The 24267-nt window shown below is 34.1% G+C and overlaps 3 protein-coding genes across 3 annotated transcripts in view; 2 read left to right on the forward strand and 1 right to left on the reverse strand.

Moving 5' to 3' along the window:
* LOC121119404 (uncharacterized) overlaps window positions 1-24056 on the reverse strand; it is a 100632-nt gene extending 76576 nt beyond the window's left edge. Inside the window, exons 1-4 of the mRNA XM_040714064.2 lie at window positions 23561-24056; window positions 22571-23014; window positions 22278-22511; window positions 21912-22200 (exon numbers count right to left, since the gene is read on the reverse strand). Coding sequence (XP_040569998.2) covers window positions 21912-22200; window positions 22278-22511; window positions 22571-22777 — 730 coding nt within the window. The 5' untranslated portion in view covers window positions 22778-23014; window positions 23561-24056. The remainder of the gene's footprint in view (window positions 1-21911; window positions 22201-22277; window positions 22512-22570; window positions 23015-23560) is intronic.
* LOC121119397 (hillarin) lies at window positions 10033-14171 on the forward strand. The gene is made up of 6 exons (XM_040714056.2): window positions 10033-10718; window positions 10791-10857; window positions 10926-11189; window positions 11251-12191; window positions 12251-12487; window positions 12721-14171. The coding sequence occupies exons 1-4, from the start codon at window positions 10573-10575 to the stop codon at window positions 12016-12018; spliced, it is 1245 nt and encodes a 414-aa protein (XP_040569990.2). The 5' UTR covers window positions 10033-10572; the 3' UTR covers window positions 12019-12191; window positions 12251-12487; window positions 12721-14171.
* LOC121119398 (uncharacterized) lies at window positions 18340-21085 on the forward strand. Its single transcript, XM_040714057.2, has 5 exons — window positions 18340-19129; window positions 19196-19432; window positions 19494-20108; window positions 20172-20404; window positions 20651-21085. Exons 1-5 carry the CDS (start codon window positions 18801-18803, stop codon window positions 20923-20925), a joined length of 1689 nt encoding a protein of 562 aa, XP_040569991.1. The 5' UTR covers window positions 18340-18800; the 3' UTR covers window positions 20926-21085.
* Window positions 24057-24267: the final 211 nt, after the last annotated feature.

The following is a 24267-nucleotide window of genomic DNA, read 5'->3' on the forward strand; positions in this document are numbered from 1 at the left end:
GCAAAGTACCCAAAGCATGTTGTCCGTGAAGAGTCCCGTATACATGCCTGAAGTCCTATAAATGCTCCAGCTAAAAGCCCTAGTCCCAGAGAGAAGATAATTGCATTTCGTGGCAAGCGGTTAAGGAGTGATATGTGGAGAAGTAGACATGTGGTGAAGACAAGGATGGCTGAGGGTAGAGCAAAATCAATTATACAGGAAGCTGTACATAGCTGTGGTCCAAAGGGATAGGACCCAGAAGACCACCAAAGAGTATAGACAAGAGGTACTTTGACAAGGGAGATGTGAGAAAGTTGTAGAAGGAGTATGAGGAGATAGGCTTTGAAGAGACGAGGAGAGTTTCTTTTGAGGAGAAGGGAGGTGAGTGCTCCTATGTTTGCAAGGAGGGATAGTCCTGTGAACACGGATTGCCAAACTACCAAAAAGTCTGAGAGTTGAATCATATTAGTTGTAGGCCTTGTGTATACATATACATCAATTTTAAATGTAGGTGGTTCTTAGTATGTATGACTAGTTGTTTGAATAATTTAACTTTATATGCTTCAAGAAGGGGGAAAAACAGAAACAAGACGCTCATGAGTGCTAGAACATCATCACAGGACTGAGAGGAAGGTGAAGGAGAGAAGAGGAAGGTTCGCATCCACATGATATTTTTGAAGAAGGAATGTAGTCGCGGCGCTGGACTACTTACACATTATGTAGGAATGTCTGTAACTATTTACGTACTGTCATCGGAGAAGTAAGAAGAGAAGACATTTCTAGGAATTTTATCCCTTTCAATAACAGACAATTAATTTATTGCACGTCCATTATTTGGGCCCATAGTATTTACTTCTTGACATCATATTGTCGAAATATAGATATATATATAAAAGAATAGTAAACAATCCAGACTTAATTTTGAGAACAATAATTCACCTTTTTAAAATAATTATTCTTTTGAACATGGCTCATACATGTAATGGATTCAGAACTATGATATTATGGAGTATTCTTCGAGAAATAATTGTCGTCAATTTCTATCTTAAAATTATTAGTATGAATCATTTCGAGGGTCCACAAAACGCAAATTATAGTATCAAAAATTCATCGTCACAATGGAAAAATTAGAATTCGATAGATTTGATTTAAAAGGCCATTTAAAATACTTAATCTTAAATAAAATAAACTGTAGTTAAAACTGTCTCGTATCTCAATGTATGTATCTAAGAATATAACGCCTATAACTGACCGAAATATGTCTATCAAAGATTGGGCCACATGATGTTCAAAAAATTAATTATACTGTATCCTTTCCTTCATTTTTGATTAACCTACGGCATACACATATATGGATTAACCAATTCACATACCAGAGAACAAAGAAACTGCCTTGCTATAGAATACTCCTTTGTTTTGACTATTAGCTCGTAGTCATTAATTACTTAATTATTGGAGAAGCAACTTTGAAATTAGCTTAAGGTTTCTCAAATAAATGTACAAACTTATATGGGGCTCATTGGAGTTGTATATTATTTTTCGTGTATAAAATACATAATACGAGACTGTGGGGATGAAAAAAAACCCATGGTTTATTAACTGCCTAGAGGTACAAACAAAGTCCCAAATTATGGGATCTTTTGAGGATAAAGATAGGATGGACTTATTTTTCCTTGGATCCGGGTCAGTTAGGATCTTAAGACGTAAATATTTGAGTAAATTTCAGTAGCGTTTTACCTTAAGTTAACACCTTATTAAAATGCAAAGGATCCAGATTATGGCTACATTTTTACTGATTCTAAAACAGTGAGTAACCCATTGTTATTATTATTAAATTATTAGCTATTATTAGAATGATTGTCACAGTCACTTAAACTGTATCTTGCAACATCTTCTCTGAAAAAAAAAAAACAAAAAAAAGGGCAAAATTATTTGGTAGTTAATCAATTCCTCCAATACCCATATAATTATTATTCGATAATAGTTGATAAATGTTCAAAGCTTAATAAGAGCCAATTTGAATCCAACCAATCAATATTAAGAACAGTGATTATAGTCAAAGAAGAAGCAAGATCTTATGTGGGCAACCAAATCGAGTGTAAATTTTACGTTAGTTAAGTAACTACGGTCCGATGCAACTGTTTATATAGATGTCACTCTTAGCCTTAATCAAGATGAATAGAAATGCTACGATCAATATAGATAATTTATTTTTTTAAACTAGTATTTAGCAATACAATAAGTTCTTTAAGATCTGTAAAAGTTCGAGTAACCGAAGCCGGTTCGGATCTCGGCTCTTTTTGGATAATACAACTTTACTTATGGCGTAACCTGGTCTACGACCCACCTAATCTCTAATGGAGGATTGTCAATTAAATGTACAAAGTGGTATTGTAAGGGTTATACCCGCATTTCTTACCCAAAAATAAGAGAAGGCAAATAAATAACATATGTATGCTACATTGTTAAATGTATGTATCCTTCAAAAAACTACTGGCATGGAAATAAATAAATATATATCATATAAATACGACAACTACTTCAACTACAACACACCACTTCAACCAATAATAAAAAAAACAACAAATAAAGTTTTATTATTTTTTATTTTGTCAGAACTTTCAAACTGACTTTACCACTACGACACATACATAAATACAATTACTATGTACAATGTACATGTGCTTACAGTACAAAAGAAGTGGAAGAAATTGGTTTATTCCTAGACCTAGGTAGGCATATTATTGTTACTACATTGTACCTTAATGTGCCTATAATATATGCAATATGCATAGATACATTTATTAGTTTTGGGGCTTGGCTTGAAAGAAACGAGTCGTACATAGATCAATCTGATATCGTTTTAATTTTTCTTGTACTGAACTCACTCGTTCCTTTAAATTATTTCAATCTGGAGCAGTCTCTTAGAAAATTATTTACTCAGTCTAGACAGATTCCATGCATTTGTACACCAATTGTATTTACAAATTGAGGATATGGTTATAATGACATGGAGTTGAAAGTGTTAACTAATACAAAATGAAAACTATATTTTGTTGTCAACTGTGGATTTTTCAAACTACACCCCCTGTCCGTATGATGTTCTGAATAGCGGTCCTCATTTAGGACTGAATACAGTACTCCCCGTCCAAGTTCAGCCAGTCTTGGTCCGGTCCAGATCAATCCTAAAAACGTATAAAGCTCGGTCCTTGAAGACATCACTCCATATTATTTCTTATTTTTTAATCTGACACTCCTTCAGACCAACGGTTTAAAGTACCTGTCCTAAGACTGGTCTATACCGAATAAACAAGGCCCGACAAAACAATAATTCTGAATAACGATGATAAGTTAAATTTGAATTAGTAGCTCTTGAGGTTTAGCTGTAATTGCTTCCAAATAAATGATGATAAAATAATAATTATATAGTTTTGATTTGGGAAGAACTGGTTAACTGCTACGAAGGGATTTTCTTGTTTCTTTTTGGAGGAAAGGTTGCTAGATACAATCAAGGTATGTGATATTCGAGTAAATAAATAAATCAGTCCACGATTTAAAAAAGAAAATGATCAAGAACAATGCACGGTCTGAGACCGTGTTCTTTACCGAAATATCGACCCAAAAAAATAAGTCTCGAACTGAGTCTCAGCCCTAAAGGATACATATATTGTACACAGACCATAATATCCTAAACATAAAGCACTGATAGTGATCTCTTTTAGAAATCCTGAAATATAGTGCTTGTCAGGTGTTTCACTATCTATGTACAATGTACATACAGGGTGTCCCCGATAAATTGGAACTACTTTAAACTTCATCCAGATCCATAATGTGGATATTCGGGGTTAAATCATACTAATATAAAAGGTTGCGTGAACAATACACTAAAACTTCCACAACAATTGTTTTGACAACAAACAATAGTCATCATGGGACAAGCAAGGAGAGACGCCATCCTCGAATTGGCTTGCGCGGGACACAAGCCCTCTGCTATCTACAAGCTTCTTAACTACCCCCAAGACCACGGTGTACCGAGTCTTCAATGCCTGGGAGGTTGAGGGGAAGGTCTGTTGCAAGGCCCACAACATGAGAAGTGACCGAATCCGCACTCCCCGCTTCCTTGAAGCTCTCCGGAAGTCAATCAAGGCTTCGCCGGGGGCTTCCTTGTCCAGGTTGGCCAATAACCGTGGAGTGGGCAAGCAGCTGGTCTCCAAGGCTGTGAATGAGGACCTCAGGTACAGGTCATACCGAATGGCCAAACAACACATCCTCACAGCATCCATGAAGGCCACCACGCTCACTAACGGTAAGCGTCTCCTCAATGACCTGAAGAACTGGACTGTCGACAGAAGCTACAACGTCCACAATGACAGGTGGATTGCCAAGGAGAGAGAAGAGGTCCCTGTGGTCTTCACCACAAAGTTCTCGGCCTCCGTGATGATCCTGGGTGTCATCTGCAGCACCGGTGGGGTGCTGCCTCCTTTCTTCTTCAATTCCAAGGAAAAGGTTAACGCGATAAGGTATTGCAAAGTCATGGAGGAGTTCGTCATCCACTGGATGAAGGATACGGCCGCTGGGAGGGAGTTCATATTCCAACAAGACTCAGCGCCTGCACACATCACCATGAGGACCACTAACCTCTTCAACTCCCACGACATCACTTTCTGGGATCGCAACACCTGGCCCTCCAACTCACCCGACCTCAATCCGTGTGATTACTACTGGTAGGGGAAATTGGAGACGGAGGTGTGCAAGGTCAGCCACAAGAGCATCGCGGCCCTGAAGGGCTCCTTTACTAGGGAGTGGAATGCTGTCGATTCCGCGGAAGTCATCAGGGCATGCAAATCCTTTAGGGGCAGGATGGAGAAGATGGTGACTGCTGAGGGAGGACATGTTGAATAAATTTATTGTTTAATATCATGTCTAACTTTTTCATATTAACAAATACACTTCAAATTCCATTTTTATCAAGCAGGCTGAATTTTAAGATAGTTCCAATTTATCGTGGACACCCTGCATATACATAATATGTTCATTGTTCATAGAAAGATAGGTAGACGAGTCATGTCATTTTTTTACCTTGTGTTTATATAATTGAAGGTAGTTACAATGTGGGAAGCAACATAACTTTATGTCAGAGTTTGACTCTAAAATGATAACTTCAGTTCGTTTCTAAGTCGGTACAAAGACTAAAAATAAAATACAAGCAATTCACGAAGAGTATTAATTTAAACTCATCTTTAAAAAAAAATATAGAGTAAAAACTGATTTAACAAGTGGAGAAGATTTCAAACATAAATGGTTACAACTCCTTCTATATACCATGTACAATGCTGTATATACATACGTAATTGATGGTAATACTAACTCAATGTATAAAGAGTCACTTGGGGATTCTACAGACTTTGTTTGTTCTTATATGTTCTACAAAATATGTAGGTTAGAGTTATCATTATTTTGGAAATGAAATAGTATGAGAATATCCATATCGTAAAGTATAAATGTGGCATGTCCCGAGATCACAAAAAGTATAAGTCTTTCCTACACCATACACGGCCATTTTAAAGATTTTTGCTTATTGCGGGTACACAAAAGTTATATCAGGTCTTGAATATAATTGAATGTGGTCGAAAAGGAAGTTCATTACTCTTGAGTAAAATGATAATATCAAGAAGGGAGGACAAGAAACTCCATTCTTCAGAGTACCAATCTTAAAAAAACGGACCAGCTAAACTATACTCACAATTTACATAGCTATTAAAACTACATCATTTCAAAAACAGTAACCACTCTAATATAGGTAAATTGCTTTTAGTTTTTTCTTCTTGCTAAATAAATCAATTTGCGTTAGTTACCTGTACTCAATATGTTAGCCATTAACATGGACATACGTTACTTAGATATATATGTGTAGGCATTAAATAAAAAGTGTATAATATTAGACACCCATTTTCCCTTCAAATAGATTTTGTCAAAATTTATGTAGAATGTACATACGTACTATTTACATACACATATTAATGTCTATTTTGAGTATGAATAATGATTCCTAACTCCCTCCCTCCCTCTTTCTCTCTTTATGATATACCCATTACCAAATATACAATAGGTATGTATGTACAAACAACACAAAAAATGATGGCAATTATGGTCCTAATACCTATCATTTGGATGATACAGCCATAGGCAAATTAATAATAGTAATATGTATTAATAATGATTGCAGACCAGATATGTGCTTTCATCAAAAGCATTATCATTAAATATCTACATATACATATATATAATTACAATCAATATTTCGTTATAGGAGGAACATCATGACTAAAGGAGGGTTACAACATCTTTAAACACATAATTACTACCAAGTACTCTTTTAACCATTTTTTTATTTTAAACCATATTCATTTTTTGTAGCGGCCTCAAAATGTTGACGTTCCCGTCCAGGATCTTAAGGAAGAGTCCAAATCGAACGTCCAAAGCATCCCATAGAACAATCTTTGCTCAATGATCTCTTCATTAATTTACCTCAGTCTGGAGTTATTAGTTGCAATTTTGATTATAACTCATCTTTAATTAAGAAGAGTGGCAAAATATTCTCATGTATGAAAGATCCTAATTGAGGCTTTACTCAATGAGTTCAATGGGTATAAAAACACTCTCTCAAAAAATATTATATACAAGTGAGGCACAACTGCGCTTTTTGCTACAGTAATAAACCAAATAATTAAACAAACAATATCATTTTTTTATATTTTGTTTCAATCTATTGTTAGTTGCAAGAAAAAGAGCACATACATCAATTGTTTTCCTTTATAAATCTCGAAGATGTGGTTATTCTCTACAAAAGCCCCGTCCATACGCATTAGGAAACTGACTTAGCACCTTGATTTTAATATTTGTGAACAGGTTGTAGTGTTTACAATAGTATGGGACATTGTCTAAACATCGGGTTTAATCCTCATTATTTAGGACAGACGCCTCTTTTAAAAAAAGGAGAGGGATTGTGTGAAACACGAAAAGTTCGGTGTAGAAGCGTATAAATCAAAGTGTCTCTATTTTAGTACATTAAGTATTTGCAGGTAACAGCTCTGATGTCTCTAGAGATGTAACTAAACAAATACAAGAAATATTGATAAAATAATATGTGAGTGGTATTTAAAATAGTGTTGGGTTTCAGTTTGAAAATCCTAAGCCGGTCTGAGAACTTTATGATTTTATTGACACACACTAATTCAGTTCTTTAAAGAAGTTTGCCCTGGATTGATCTAACAACAAATTCAATCTGGATTAGCCTAATTTAAAATTTGATACACTCGATAGATGAATCGCAGATAACATTAGTTGTATTTCAAAATCGTGAACATCCATCCATCTACAATGACGTCATATGAAGTTAAATGTGATACAATAATAATGTTTTCACAACTCATGAATAGTTATGGAAATCTGTAGTATCTTTTAGTTCGTGCCTTTTTTTGGATTGGTAATCTGAAGAGTCTTTTCCTCCGCTGTTGTCATTATTAATTAACTCCTGATTGTTGAATTTCCTTTTTCTACTTCATTCAATTATATTCAAAACCTGATTCAACATGCATGTGTGCTCATAAAAGGATTTATTGCTGCAGCTAAGTTATAAAACATTCTTCAAACTTGGAGGGTCATAATATTGATTTTCAGTTTATTTAACACACCCAAAACACACACGATTTTCATACCTATTTTTAAATCAGAAATTGTGAGAAAATTGGTCAATAGATTCAGAACAAAAAATAACATTGACAACAATTGAATGTCGGTAAAGGGTCTTGATGGAAATATTGGTTTAGAAAATCAAAATAAGACCGAACCTAAAAATAAATCATTCTTTCATCGAATCGAGTCTCAACACTAATTTAAAATTTTATGTTTACCCATAAAAGGTTTATCCCCCCCTCCCCCCCCCCTTTTGTACACTCACTCTTTCCTCTGTTCTTGGTTGTTAATAAACAAAAAAACAAACTTAGATAATAATATTACTTACTTTTCTTACGATGTAGCAAGACCAAAAAGAAAGAGGGGGAATCTCTGCCTTTTATTCCATAATTTAGACTTGATAAACTATGTAAAAAACACAGATTCCCTCTTCCCCCGTCTTACCCCCACAAAAAATGAGCTTGTTTTTTATGATTATATGGATGTTGTATGTACAATGTATATTTCTTACCTAGAAAGGAAGGAAGGAAGAAGGGTTATTAGAAATGTTAATTACATTGTGCCTATGTTTATGTACACAAACACATTACATTCATGATATAAATAATTAAAAATATATTTAAACAGCGATTAAAAAAGTATTAAATTGCTTTTCAGAATAGGCATAATGAATGCATCTCTATAGGTAGATACAGAATAAGTATAGTAGTTCCTCCTAGCCTAGCCAAGGATTAACTCTGACTCTCTCTCTCCCTTCATCATTCAATTCAAAATATAATTATTGCATATAAATTAATGTGATGCAACTATCGATTTAATTATCACCCTATTGTCAATAGGTAGTAGATGAGAAACTTTTTTCCCCCTTTATTTATGTTGTTGTTAATTTTTTATCTTATCTCTCAAGTCCTTTGCTTAAATCTAATCGATGCAACTCCATCTAACCAATAGGAATTATAAAAAAGAAAAAAGTACTTATTATTATTATCGTATAGTGTTTTTTAAGTGATGTCTGCATGTTGATGTCGGCCATCTTGGGAACTTAAACATCCAAATAGTATATCGATGTAAAAGTACTTTTTAAAAAATAACTATTGTCTTGTATATGGATGCCTGACAAATAAAAGGATTTAAACCATGAAGAAGTAAATGTTTACAGGTGACAATGACCTTACTTTGTTTTTTGACATAGTTAGGTAGACAGACAATAAATAAATTGATCTTCAAAAGTTTCATATAGCTGCTATATTTGGTGTAATTGTAGTTATGTTATGATCCAACGAAAAAAATTGAAATTGATCTAAATGAAACATCCCTAACTTTTTAATCATCATCTTAATTCTGTTTACACAAAGATCTTATTCAGTTGATTAAATTTATGAATGTTTTAAGATAAAAAAAAGGAAGATTAAAAAAAACAAAAAAACTCATAAACTATGAGTTCTTTTCAAAATGTTGCATCTCTATTTTTAAAAAATCACTTTTAAAACCTTGAGGTAGAATACAATATCGAATATATTCTAATAACATAACAATATCATTAGTTGAAAGAAATTGAGTATTATATTTTCCACTAATTTTCCTACTTTTTGCATTCCTGAGCAATCCAACAAAAAATCAATATTAAAATGTAATTAATTAATAAAATTTTATGGAAAATTTGTACATTTAAAAAAATAAAAATATATTATTATAAACCTACATTATGGCACCCCTTTAGTAATTTATTTGACCAATTTGTTACGTCAAAAAAGGCTTTATTAGATATTTATAAATGTTTTAATCTTTTTTTGAGGCCCTAGATGTCTCTCATCGCAGTCTCTCCAATTTTCCAACATACTGCCATCTATTTTCCTCTTCCAGAAATATTATTTCATATAATAATAATAAATAAAAAAGGCATAAATAATTCACCACAAGGACTTCTTTTGAATCATCTCAAGGACATCTATATAAAACATATAATAACGATAACAGCATTCATTCCATGAAAAATCATGTGTATTAATTTATAAGTTTTCTTGTAATGATGACGAGGATGTTGATTTGAATGATGTTTTTTATTCATTAATAATTCCATTAATCAATTACTTAGAAATTTGATTCCTTTCCATAACATACCCTTGAATAATACCCTCATACTCTACATACACCGCCTATCAACATGATTGCCTTTTTAATCCATAATATGGAACTATCTTCTTATTGGATGATTTAAATAATAAAGAGGTTGGGTGTTCCGTTTTGTGAAGTATAATGTGGAAATTTATATAATATTATATTCACGCAACCTTTCCACCCCATTTTCAGGTATTCCTTACTTTTTTCCCTTTCTTTGTATATAAAATATGATGTACATTCTATTACTCAAGTTTTGCAAGCCTTCTTGTTGATTTGGTATACCTATAAATAATACCTGAGTTGATAAGGAAAAAAAGTGAGGGGGGATGTACGTGTGCTCTGTCGTCTTTGCAACAACATGAAATAAGAGATATCGACTTATATGTCTAGAAGCGGAGGTACTGACACACACGGTGGTTCTATCTGTAAATACCACCCACACAAACCATGAGTTATATTTTGGCAACAGGGAAATGGGCCTAACGGCTGTATATGGCGAATGAGCGCACGCAGTCTCGAAGGAGATGATTTCCATTCCAAAAGAAGTACCAAAAGTTGTGGAACACTCTCGCACATAATAATATCATTCTTGCCTGTCTATCTTTCTCTCTTTCTTTCTTTCATTTACTCCAACTCCAAGACACCTGTTTGATATTTGTAGATTAATTCCCCACAAACACAAGTTGTTAATTCACGGGACAAGTGGAAACCCTTTTTAAGTCTTAAACATCATAGTATTACATCATCATAACAACAACAGAAGGAGAAAGTTGCATCATGGCACAAGTGAAGAACTCCAAGCATTTTGAGAGTTTGCAAATTTTCACAGCATACTCGGAGCCAATGCTTGATGAATTTATTACTCGGAAAGATCAAATGAGTCTAGAGAAAAAACACCATGACGAAGAGGACAAACTATACAGGTTAACGCCTGGTTTATTTTCTTCCCTTTTTGTCTTATTGTATAACATTCATCCTCTTTTATGAATCTATAGGAAATTCCTTGCTCAAAGACGTGAAGATGAGGATCGGGTTACACAGATGGAGAAGCATGTGAGAGAGGTAAATATTGAGTGGATAAGTCAATCAATCAATTTATCAATCACTCATTTAACCACTCCCTCCTCTAGGATTATTTGAATCAACGTACAAAGGACGAGCGATCTAAAGCTGTGAGTCTTGCTCTACGCCAATGTAGACAAATGGTGGATTCGATTTACAAGAAAAAGGTAGAGTACTTTAAGCAAGGAGGTGAAAATGAGGATTGGAAAAAGGATGTGGATAAAACCTATCCTCGAGATCCACCGGCTCCAAGCACAGCCCCCTATACCAAAAAACAAATCTACGAAAACAATACCTCAGTGTTTCAACAAATTGATGACTCTGCTATCAAGGCATGCCATATTAATCTACCTTACCTAGTATTAAACTTTTTATATATATTTCCAAGTATAGGCGACTGATATTGATTACACGAGTTTCACGAATCTAGTCAGGGATCTTGTAGGACGGAGTAGCTCAGACGTGGAAAAAGTGCGCGCTCTTTTTCGTTACATGAGTGATAAAAAATTCAATTTCCGTTCTTGGTTCCTCTACTATCCAGAAGAGGGCAACACAAGAGGAGTTCCCGAGGAATTATTCCGAGGGGTGGAATTTGGTATTGAGAGCAAGGCACTCCTTTTTAAAAGACTATGTGCTTATGCCGGACTCCATTGCGAGATCATAAAAGGCTTCTCAAAGTCGGGGCCTTACTTACCAGGGGAAGAATTCTTAGACAATTCTTACAGAAACACATGGAATGCAGTCTTTATTGCAGGAGGTTGGCGCCTAGTTCAGTCAAATTGGGCCATGGTTAGCTTACACTCAAAAGTTTCTCGGGAAACCCGACAGCTCTATCAGGACCACTACTTCCTCACAGATCCAGACAAATTCATATTTGAATTCTTCCCAATGAACTCTGATTGGCAATTAATGAACCGCCCCATAACCATTGAGGAATTTGAGGATTTACCTCTTCTCCGTTCTACATTTTTCCATTTTGGACTAGGACTGGATGGAAATCCCGCAGCTGTCATGGACTGTGATGAACGTGGAGAGCTCTCTATTAAATTGGTTGGACCCCCCGAGATTTCATATCATTATGAAATTTCATTTTTAAATCTGGAAACAAGACTGTTAATTTGGAAGACTACGGAACTGTGTCATTGGATAGATTTGTCATGATGTACACAGAGGAAGATATCACAGCTTTTCAATTCCATGCACCCCACAAGGGATCATATCTCTTGGATATTTTTTGTGCTCCCTTCCCTACTTGGGAGATGTCTCTAAAGCAACAACCAGTCAAGCATATCAATGTATCTCGCTTTAAGATCAACTGTCACTTTTTAGAAGAGGTAAATTAATTATTATTTATATCATCTGATTAAATCAAACTATTATATATCAAATATAGATGAATGTTCCTCTACCAGATTGCGCCCCAGGAGAATGGGGTCCAACAAAAGCTGTCAAACTCATTGGTCTTCTCCCTACAAGTCATCTCTACCCAGTCATTAATGCGGCCCCTGAAGAATCCGTCAAATTAAAGGAGACTAAGCCTTTGACTCTTAATATGGAATTTGAAATGACTAAGCCGATGCTGGACTTTATGATTCGTCTGCACAAAAACGGAGAAGACTACGAGGAAAAGGTAGTAGTAGTTTTTATATGTGGTAATTTAACAAAAAAAAAATATATTGAAGAAAAGTAATGAAAATGAGAAATTACTAATTTTTTTTTACAGTCAAATATTTCATTGATAAATTTACATAGTTTATATTCAAATTTCTATGATTAGTTGAAAAATTGAGATACCCAATAATTTTAAGATTCCTTGTTGATGGGTCACTATGATTTTCTCATGTTTAATTATTTATTTTTCAGGGGACAAAAGTAAAAAGTGCTCGCTATCGAATCAAGGATAAAAAATATTTGATGGTGGATTTAAAAGTTCCACATGATGGTCAGTATGGACTAGATATTTACTCTCGAGAGGAATGGGAAGAGAAAATGGTTCATTGCTGTAAATATCTAATTAATTGTGATGTATAAAACAAATGAGTTCATCCTCAATCGGTGTAATATCGCCTCTCTAATATTCATTCATTAAATACCCGCTTTTAACAAGACAAGACAATAACTAATTTATACCTAAAAGTGTAATAATGTATATGCACAAATTCATTCATGTCTTTATGATCAACACGATGATCAAAAATAAAATGATTCTAGATACATAACAGACAGTGATTTTTTTCTCTCTATCCCTCTATCAATGAAATTAAATGAGATCCCACTGTGAAGGAACCCTCACCTTTGGCATTGTATATATGTATAAACATATATATTCATTTCTTCGGAGGTAGTAAATTAAACAATGAAAATACCTTCAAAGTTTTTATATTATAATATCTGAAGCCTCATGTGTTTTTATAGCTATAGTAATTGAAGCTTTGTCTCAGCAACGATAATATGCAAAAAACAATATATTAATCGTCTTGATTTCAAGTTTTACATAATATGAACTAGTTTATATACATGGAAGGTATGTTAAGAACATAGAGGGCGCAACAAATATTTTCTTTGCGAAAGAGAAAGAAGTTTTTTTCTACTTTCAATTTCAAGATTGAAATAGTAATCGATTTAAACTTCTATTATTTTTAATTAATGTGTGTGAGGTTGGGAAATTACCTCACATAGTAAAAAGAGAGATTAAAGAAGTGGAGAAAAGGAAGTCAGAAAATTCAAATTACTCCCTCACTTTCAATTGGAAGGAGAAAGAAACACTGGGTTTCAGGATAAATGAGAACTTCAGGTCTAATGAAAATAATGATGGAGTTGTAATTTTTGATTAACTCTACTTGTTTTATGTATGTTAACAGAAAACAAAGCCCCCATATCAATGGGTAGTTATTCAATTCCTCTTCTCAACTATAAAATTAATTTTCAATAACTATTTGCAACTTAACCAGAACTGCTAAATAGGACCAATCAACCAATCAACATACATAATACAGATAAGGGGAAAAAAGTAGAAAAATGTACAACATTCAACAAAATTGATGAACATTTTTGTTTTGGAAAAGTAACCCTCTGAAATATGTAGAAATTATTGACAAAATTCAGCAAGATTTTGACTGTTTTCAAATGTATTAAAAAAGAATGAGGTTGATATAGTAATAATATACATATATAAAATTACTTCTTATGCCTTTACTTTTATGTATTTATTTTCTTCTTTAGTACTGTTTTACTTATTTATTTACGGAATTTTAAAAGTGTATGCACTAAACCTCGATAGTTTTTGTCTTAATAAAATCAATAATATCTATAAATACATTTTTATTAATAAAAGGCCAATTAATCATTACTTTCGCTTCAAATGAAGTTCTCTTAGTATAATAAAATAAATCAAACGTGTAATTATCTACAAACAAAGCCCATAAAAGGATAGTGTTTAACTTATAAACTGCATTTCTCAGAATTAGATGATTCTATATAAAATTCATATTTAATTTTTGCAGAGAGTAAGTTTATTGTTTTATGAGAACGACTGATCCTTATAATATTTTTATCAAAGAAAATACTAATAAACAAAAATAAGCAATGTATTTTGCTCCGATCTATTGTTAGTTGCAAGATGGCGCCACTATTCTTGGCTGTGTAAACAACAATCATTCCACGTGACAGACTCGTGATTAGTATTTAATGGAATGGAATCCCAAATTTGTGCGCAGTTAATTACTACGTAGTAGCAATTGTGTAGCTGGGTAATGAATCATTAATGATTTAAGATCCTTTGGGTCAGGAGTGCAGTTTGTAGAAAAAACAAAACAAAAACAAGAGTAGCAATATAAAATTTTGTATATAGCATTGACAAGCCTAAAACACAAAGATACAATGTCTATATACATACACAAAAAAGTACATTTCCGGGTACATGAGACATTTAGGGATAAAAATATTTAAGGATTAAATAAAAAGGAGTTAGTTTGTAGATATGAACGATTAATAAAATCATTGAAAATAAAAAATCACTCCCGGATTGGAGGAGGGAATTATCTCCTTCCAAGGAAAGAACAAAGATGTTCGTGTAATAATCTTAACATAAATACGAATTTATGTCTGATGAAATTAAATGAAGCAACAGAGATAGGCCTTAATTACTTGAATTAAACCAAATATATACTGGCAAGGCGCTCCAATATTCTGTATTCTGTAATATTGGTATGTTTAGATCATGCCCTATCAAAAAATCTTTTGGATTTTGCAAAACTTCACAACAACCGTGCCTAGAAGTTTTTAAATTTGCTAAATAAATATTATCACTCCCAAGAAAGATCAAGGTAAAATCAGGTGTTTTTCTTCATGGAATGGATATAATATCATTATTTCGTGTATGTATTTTTATCTAACAAAATATTAAGAATTGCATAACAACAATATGTTGTTTTTTTTAGAAAGGCAACAGAGGTCCTTGAAAGAAAAGAACGACATCTTAGGCAATAGATAAATAGATAGGTAAATCTACAATGTGTCTATAGCAATACAAAATCCGAAAAACAAATCAACCAAACAAACAAATAAGTGAGCAAGGAAAAAGAGAGAGAAACCTTGAACTCAGGGTCCTTCAAACTTAAATAACAATAACTATTATTATTTTAGGAACATATTTACATCAAAGAAAATATCTCATAGGTAGGATACACTCCACATAGTTATTGTATTATAATAATGCGAGTGAGTTAGCGTGAGTGCCTGAGTGGGCCTTGTTCTACGACGACGATGACGACAACAACATCTACTAGTTAAAACGATGGCGACCTTGCAAATTTCAAACCTTGAACTTGACGCAAGCCCGAGTGTGCTCTACGCCTTGAAAAGGCGGAAATGAGCGTACGCAACAATGCGTATGACTTTTTAGAAAGTAAAAGTTTTGATTTAAAAAAAAGACGACAAGAAGAAGACGCGGGCGTGTGAGAGATGAGAATGATGGTATGTTAATACCTACATAGGGCATAGCATAGGTAGTGATCATATTGTGTAAGTATGTAGCTTACCTCCTTCCTTCACATTCCTTTCAAGGACGAAATTTGGCAAAACATAGCTACATATACACGTCCAATTGTTACTCCCAACCATCTAGTGTAGTAGTAACTTATTCATCTCTTGGGTTATAATAAATATGAACATACCAGAATATATAAATATATCAAAAGGATAAAGCAATAAATATATCATAATATTGATGTCCGTCAACATAAAAAGAAGCTTGTATGATGTTTTTAAAAATTGAGTCTGGATTATATACTTTGTATTCTTCAAAGAATTATTGGTCATTTATACCATCAAATAATTATAATTAGCCCTTTGGAGGCGTCGCAAATTGTATTTAAATTAGCAACAATTATTTGTCACAGTGATATCTAATTAGAAATTGATATGATGTATTTGAAAGGACCATATCAGCGGCAAATACCGTAACATTCTTGGGTATCTTCACTTATCCAAGGAATTGGAAGACAATGTCTATAATTGTCTGGAATAATATGTCTATGGGATACCGGGCTGATTTTATTATCCATATAGTTAAGATATAAAAATGGATAAATTGGGCATTTCTTCCCACTTTAGGATTTTTGTTCAAGATTTATTTTCTGTTAACTCACCAAATATTATGTACCTACATAATTAATGATGATACAACAACTCCAATGGAAGCAACAAACAGCATCGTTGCCTCTTTTTCAAGCCGTTTCTTTCATGGCCCTTCTACTCTTTTTTTTCTTTCTTTCTTTCCTTAATATTTATTTTATATTTTTGTAATATTACATATTATATACTTAAGAATTTCCACACTCTCAAATATATATGTAAGTATATGTGAGTATAAATCTCAAACTAGCTGGAAATGACTCACGACCAAAAAAACATCAAAATTCAGTAGAAATAAATGAAGAATGGTGATGATCATGCAAGGGCAAAAGTGGTCTGGAGGACGAAACAGAAGAATTTTGTGGAGTCAAATATCTTGAGCAATGCATAATTTATATATAGTATTTAATTATTTTCTATTATTTGCATACTACCTTTAAGTATGTATGTGTGTCTAATGGCTTGATGTAAACAAAAAAAAAAAAAAACACACACATATACTCGTAGATATAAAAAAGTAATAAATGCAAAGAAATAGTGCTGTACATTGTACTTAAGGGGTTCATTGATCCCATCAACAGAACCCTCAGCTTTTTCGTTGTTTTTTGCAGATACCCTTAGGAACAACACTCTTGTTGCTATTAGAACAAACATTCAATATCAATTAATAATAATTAATGAATGAGCTATTCAGAGTGTTCAATCTGTTGTTGAATAAAGTGCTTTATTTTCAGACCCAAAGAGAGTCCTATGTCTATTTTATCAAATCTGTAGTAAAGTTTACAAATTTATGCTCATAAGTTCTAGTTTTTTTAATATTATATCAAGTGTAGTTTAAGTCCTCTGGTTTGAGTCTTAAGGCTTTCCTTGAGTCCGATATATGATAGTTATTATAAATCCAAATTAGGAATGGTATTGGTCCCAAAAGGTTGACGTACCGTCTTCTCCCAAATTTTAAGAATGGTTCGTCCAAATTGGACGCAATGTCTGTCAAATTGAACAATCTTTGCTTATTGATGTCATCATTGTTATCAGCCAATGGTAATTAACTCTTAATTATGAATATAATATTATATTAATTTTGCCAGGAAATGTCCTCTTTTTTTATAAATCCCTAAAATGTCCGGTTTTATTATATTTCATCAAGATCCTAAATATTCAACTTTGAATAATGAAAAACCATTATCGTGCTTGAAAGATACTTAAAGTCTTACTGAACGAATTCAATTGATGATACTAGAGGGCATTTAAAATTCGGAACATTTTTCACGGACTGATAAACTGGACTGGAAGGTGATGTGAGACGGGAAGTCCCATATTAAGGATCACCAGTACAACTCTTTTAATAGTATTCTTTATTAGGAAGAATGGATTATAAATATATTAATTATCTATACGAAAGAGTAAAGATATATATATCGATAAATAACAACGATTCCAAGGTTGCTAAAAAAAAATATTTTATATGTACATACGAAAAGACAGAATTTTATGTAAACCTTCGAAATGATAGATCTCGTGATATATATATATTTACAAACAAAATTGATGTTATCAGTAGAGCATTTTTTGAAGGTTAGAGAAATTCCAAATGACATTGATGTATTTTTTTTTTTTTTCTCCGTTTTTCTTTCTTTTTCAGGAAGTAAATTTGTAGTCGTTAGTAGCGCATTATATGACGTATGTACATTGATAGAACAATTTCAGCATATTGAATCATAGATATAAGTATGATTTCCTTTTGATTGCTTTATTATCGTTATTTTTATTGCCACTCAAAATCAATGTTCCTTATATCAATATCTTTGTACAACATGGTGTAGTACTCTAAAGGGGTGAGTATTATAAGGGGGGAGGAGAAAGCAGTTAAGAAGTAAAAATACAAAAAAAAAAAGGAGAATAAGATAGAATAAAATAGATTCCTTTCTTGTAGGAGATACCCTCTAGGTAATACGACGCTCTCTGTCATATGACGTAACACTACATAAAATTCTACCTTTATTTTTAAGCAAATACGGTCAAATGAAAGGTATGGATATGCGCGGCGTCTAGGGAGCTACTCTCCGAACTAAAAGAGAAAACGGAGAGCATAAATATTCGTGGGTAGGATTCAATAGAAATCTCCTTCAAATGAAGGGGATTTGAGATTCATTGAGTCATTCTTTTTAGAAACGGCCTTTCACCCCCCTTCCCCTTTTTGAACTCCTTTTTTTAGTAGTACAAATAACCATTCACAAGTAGTTCTATCAATCAGCTCACAGTAAAAGTACATTCATTCAGTTACTTAAAAGACATCAAGGAGAAGAAACATGATGACATCCTTAATTCCCTTACATCTGAGGGTTTTTCTATTTATATGCATCATCACTACCACACTCATCTCCTTTGTAGAGTGCCGACCCAAGATGCGATCCGCACTTCGAACATGCCCACTGGAAGATGGTAATCTCCTGGATGTTCTCTTATTCGTCAATAATGAGAATGAGTGTTATGAGGAGTGTGCAGACCATGAGTCATGCCTCTTTTATCATTATTACAAGTCCAATGATGAGGAAAAGGGTCAACATTCCCAATGCTTTCTCTATGACGCCTGCACGCGCCATGTGCATCCTGCAAAGAGTGGATGCCCCATTAACAAGTAAGATGAGGAATGCACTTAATGAATCAAATGTATTTATATATAATTATTATTTTGTAAAAATAGAGAAAATACTGTCAAAGTAGAAGTATTTATCAAAGATGAAGAGGTTTGCCGTACTTCTTGTTCAGAGTCCCCCATGTGTGGCTATTATTTATACAATGGAGAGGCCAAAGAAAGATTTTGCTATCATTTGAAGAGCTGTGTTCCCCGTGTTGTACTCCACTATGAATGCCCTCTTCTCAAAAGCAACTATATCGATCACTATCTCTTCACTGCCTCAGAGGAGAAATGTAGGGAAAGGTATGGACTCAATGTATCATAACTCCATGTACATAACTAAAAGAATGTTCTATTGTTTCAGATGTGATGAGAATGGGGAATGCCGCTACTATTACTGGTATCCCATCGACTATAGCCCCTCACCTCTCTACTGCTATCTCTTCCGAAGCTGTGAAGGGGCAACTCAGGAGCACAGAGTGGGATTCGTCACGGGAGGACGCCATCCTGGTCATTATTTCCTAAATGAAGAGTCATCCACAGAAATTGTTAAATCTGGTGCTGTCTGCAAGAAAACATCCAACGATACATCCATGGGACGTGCAGGGGCCGTTGCAGACTATGTAAGTGAGGGAATACTCCTATGCGGAGGTCGAGACTTGAACTCTCAAGTGAAAAAAGATTGTCGACTCTATGGCGTTGTGAGTGGTCTTTGGTCAGATCATAGTGAACTTAATTTCCCGAGGGAGGAGGCAGCAAGTGCTACTCTCATGGATAAAAATATGTATATCCTAGGAGGAATCATTGAGGATGAAAGAACAGGGATAATTGAGAAATTAAGTAATGGAAGTTGGGTGGAAGAGAGTGCTCGACTCCCTGAGCCACGGAGTAGATTTTGTGCTGTAGCTCTTGACTCTGCAAATGTGATTGCTATTCTGGGAGGTGAGACGGGGGATGAGGAAGAAACACTTGCAACGAGGTAAGCGGATGCATGAGTTTGATATTTGATATACATCTAGTACATTATTTTAAAATGAATTAGGGATATGAAAATCTATAATACGGAGACAGGAGATTGGACCAATCAACCTGATATGCCCATAGGTCGAAAGGACCATGCTTGTGTAGTTGCAGACTTTAAAGGGAATACAGGGATCCTCGTGTCTGGTGGAGTGGGTCCAAATAAACAATTGATCAACACTGTGGATTTTTATTCATTCAATAGTGAGAGTTGGATGAGCCTAGCTCCAATGCAGCAGGCTCGAACAGAGCATGGTACGTTTTCATTAGTCTTTCCTCTCTTTTTTATCACTTTAAAAAGTATCCATTTATGTTATGGTTCAAATGTGATCATTTGTAAGTACATTATTCAGACTGTCGTCTCCTACTTAGAGTAGGAGGAAGTTAGTCGTAATTATTTATTTTCTAAAATGAATCGAGGGAAAAAATTAACGATCTATTTGATATAAATATCTAATGAATTCTTATATCATTATTTGTATTGATTTTTTTTAATAATAGGGATGGCTGTCGTGGGAGGACTACCCATGGTAATGGGAGGTGTAGCAGAAAATGAATTTCTGTCCTCTATAGAAGTCCTGGACTTTTCAGACGATGAAGAAAAGGCAGTGCTTGGACGACTTTGGAGATTCAATGCTGAGGGTCTAAGCTCTCCGCGCTATGATTTCGGAGTGGCAGCCGTCCCTCTCGAGTCTCTATCAAAGCCGCAACAAAACATGAATACATGCAAAAACATGGGAGATGAAACGGAGGATAGGGCAATGGCTCTGGAATAAGTACGACAACTTATAATAACTTAGAAAGTCAAGTACTCCTCTGTCTTTAGCTCTTTTTTAATGCATTATTCTATTTATCATGTTTGTAGATAGTAAATGTGTATGATTACCCTGTAGTAGAATGTTGATTAATATACCTAATAAAGAAATATAAATGATATTTATGATGGTGCCAGGGATAGAGCAGTTATTTCATCGTTAGGTAGATCATTTACAGCAATTCATAATAATACAACATAGGTGGTACATCTATAGAAGGTCATGAACTTGGAAGGAGTGAGAAAGCCCTTATGTCATGTGCTGATAATAATCTACTCGAAATTTCGATTTGTCATGTTGATCATGATGATCTCTTTTCCCTGTCTTTCTTTTCACGTAGAATTGAGTGAGTAAAAAACATTCACTTCCTTGAAGAGAAGGGAATCTTACATATAAAAATATAATAAGCATATGATCAACAGTCAAAAACCTTTTACTCGAACGCAAAAATAAAATAGATTTTGCTTTTGTATGAACATATTATAGCGTGCCTTGTTGAGGGCTGTGTTTTCCAGCGTTCAGCAGCATCAGGCAACAACAAAGAGAAACAACGAACGTGGGCTATAGATTTATCGGACGGCATTATCCTATATAAAAATTTCCCCGATGGTTCTTAACACAGGGATGACGCGCGCGTAACCTTCAAAATAATAATAATAATAAATAAGCCTGCGTAACTTAAACTGCATCATCACTCTTTCGCAAAATTTACTTCCTGATTTTGTTGTATATATTTAAAATTAAATTTTTGTGTTTATAGCCTTGATGATGGAATTTTTGAAGGCCTCTTTCATGGTTTGCGTTTGTAACTTTTCTTTCTTTCTTTCTCTCTCATTCTATTTATTTTTCCTTCGGTGTTTATGTTGTTCCTCATTCTGAACGCATTTATTTATGAACAGAAACGTTTCAAATATTTGAAATATAAAAAATGGTGAAAGATTTCCTACCTGAATCGTTGAGATTTGTGTATCGTGGAGGAGGTGAAGAAAGAAACCTTCGAGCCTTAAAAACCGGCTCTCCATAAGATGAAGATGATTTATCACTGCACAGTTTTTCCTTATAACTCACTATATTATTGTTATTTTCTTCAGATGAATTGGATAAATAATTTGTGGCTCGGTGAGCCACAGCTGAGACTAAGTCACTCATAGAAGATGATTTTCGCGTAATTATCACTTTTCGAGGCTGTTGTAACAAAGCCTTTATGTTGTTGTTATTATTATTATTGTTGTTTGACTAAAATAAAAAGTAAAAAGGCCATTATAAAAAAGGTTAAACAATGAGACTAATCTATGGAATCTTGAATCTCTTACCTCAGCTTGAAAGTCAGCAAAAATCTTGTCTATGTCAATACTACCGGGTATGGTTTGTAACAGATCCGCAGACCTTAAGTCACTGATATCTGCAGGAATATTTGAGTCGTGAGGGTTGAGTTGAGGATTCTTCACGGGTGTTGGATTACATGGGGAGCCGACAAGAGCTGCTAATTCTAGTTCATTCAAATCAGCTAAGGGGTCATCAGATCCTGTCCCACTTTGTGAATTCATCTGGAAAAAGACAGAGTTTAAGCTAAAGTAATTGCATACATTAATCATAGAGTTCCTACCTGTAGATTTGGATTTGTCATGATTTCATTGTCCACGTCGGGGCACCAAAGTAAATCACTGAAAGACGGTAGCCCTGATGAATTTTTCAGGTCATGGAGATGATTTTTTCGTTTCGAATGCTCCTCTTCTGGGTTATGCCCTCCTCCTCCAACATCTAGCTTGAGCAGTTTGGCGTTGTTGAGGGGAGAAGAGAGACAACTCGTCATGGCGCTGAGGTTTGTTGAAAGGCCTTGAATTGTAGCAGAGCAACAAACAGGGATGACGGATAAGACTTCACAATTGTTGCTCCTTCAAATATTAAATGCGTATTTTCTTTAAAAATTGATTTGCTGCTCCTGTTGAATGCTGTTGTTTCAGCTGATGATATTATTGTTGTGGTCGTTGTTTTGCTTTACAAGTCTCTCAAGGTCATTTCTCATTCATCATCGAATTATAGAGTTTGCCTGCAAGGAAGAAGAAAACTGATGGAACTTTTCTTGATTCACTTTGCAAACAAGGTAGGTACATGATACTTTGATTTAGATTTGTGCACTTTTAAAAGTATTGAGGGCTCTACTGCCGCATTGAAAAAGGGTAACACAAAAAAAGAAGAAAAAAGAAGTTTGGAGTTAAATTCGGATTTAAGAATTTTTTTGTATACATATGAAAAGTTGTAATTTTCATGGTCAAAGACCAAAAAAAAAGACGCACTCACACTCAACGATATGAAAGGAGGTAAAAATTTTGTGTCCTTGCGTAGAATAAACGCAGGCCTCATGACGCATAAACTTTCGATGAAAAAGCGCGTACACACTGGGCCTTCTACAACAGGGGTACAAAAGGTCCACCCTGTACCAAGGACAGCTTTTGATATGGAAGAATTTGAAACATGGTTGAGCGAGTATAAGTTGTGGGGAGGGGGGAGAGTCCCCCTCCTTTAAGATTAAGTACTTGTACCACATCCATATGTAGCTCTATATTAAACAAATATAAAAACAAAAATCTCTTACCGAAATAAAGACAAGGATGGCCATTTTTGGGCTGTTGTCGTTATTGGAGGTATTTGAGGAAACTTGGAATTTTGACAACAGAGTGAATCTGATTGTTATAGTACACTTCCTTTGACGATGTTTTTTTTTTTTTAAATATAAAAGATGAATATTTGTGTGTTGAAACACACACCAAAGATGCAGATGCTTTTGGCTACAAAATATTCAAGATATATATATACTACACTGTTTTTTTGGTTTAACTAAGAAACAAAGTAAAATTAATGATAATTCACAATGAAAAGTAATATTATTATTTCGTCCAGGAGGATAAAACATCAACACTTCACCACGGAGTCTATATTAATCCTATATATATATAAATATACATATATATAAGAGTCTGGACTGGACCAGCTTGAGTATTCAACTAAAAAAAAAAAAAAATTGTGAACCAAAAAAAATCTTTTTTTATTTTTTAATATTCTATACTAATGTGTACGACTCTTGTGATGTGTGTGTAAGTTTCTCAGGGTTAAAGTTTTCTTCCATAATAGTAGATGTATGTATGTAGTCGTAGTACTACATACTATTCTGCTTCTCTCTCGCTGCCTATACACGGTGCGTACTTAGCTATATACATACTTCAGTTTCCTTCCCCGTCGAGCGCGAGAGTATATATAGAAACGACGCATGAAATTCGGTGACTTGATACTATCATACCATCA

The sequence above is a fragment of the Lepeophtheirus salmonis genome, chromosome 6 (assembly GCF_016086655.4).
Source record: "Lepeophtheirus salmonis chromosome 6, UVic_Lsal_1.4, whole genome shotgun sequence".
NCBI classification, from domain to species: Eukaryota; Metazoa; Arthropoda; class Copepoda; order Siphonostomatoida; family Caligidae; genus Lepeophtheirus; species Lepeophtheirus salmonis.

What these genes read in the sequence shown, in the direction of transcription:
- LOC121119398 (XM_040714057.2), top strand. Translation starts at nt 18,801, where the DNA reads ATGATGACATCCTTAATTCCCTTACATCTGAGGGTTTTTCTATTTATA. An exon ending in AGTGGATGCCCCATTAACAA is followed by an intron (nt 19,130 to 19,195) that starts GTAAGATGAGGA and finishes TTGTAAAAATAG; the next exon opens with AGAAAATACTGTCAAAGTAG. An exon ending in GAGGAGAAATGTAGGGAAAG is followed by an intron (nt 19,433 to 19,493) that starts GTATGGACTCAA and finishes CTATTGTTTCAG; the next exon opens with ATGTGATGAGAATGGGGAAT.
- LOC121119397 (XM_040714056.2), top strand. Translation starts at nt 10,573, where the DNA reads ATGGCACAAGTGAAGAACTCCAAGCATTTTGAGAGTTTGCAAATTTTC. An exon ending in GAAGAGGACAAACTATACAG is followed by an intron (nt 10,719 to 10,790) that starts GTTAACGCCTGG and finishes ATGAATCTATAG; the next exon opens with GAAATTCCTTGCTCAAAGAC. An exon ending in TTGATGACTCTGCTATCAAG is followed by an intron (nt 11,190 to 11,250) that starts GCATGCCATATT and finishes TTCCAAGTATAG; the next exon opens with GCGACTGATATTGATTACAC.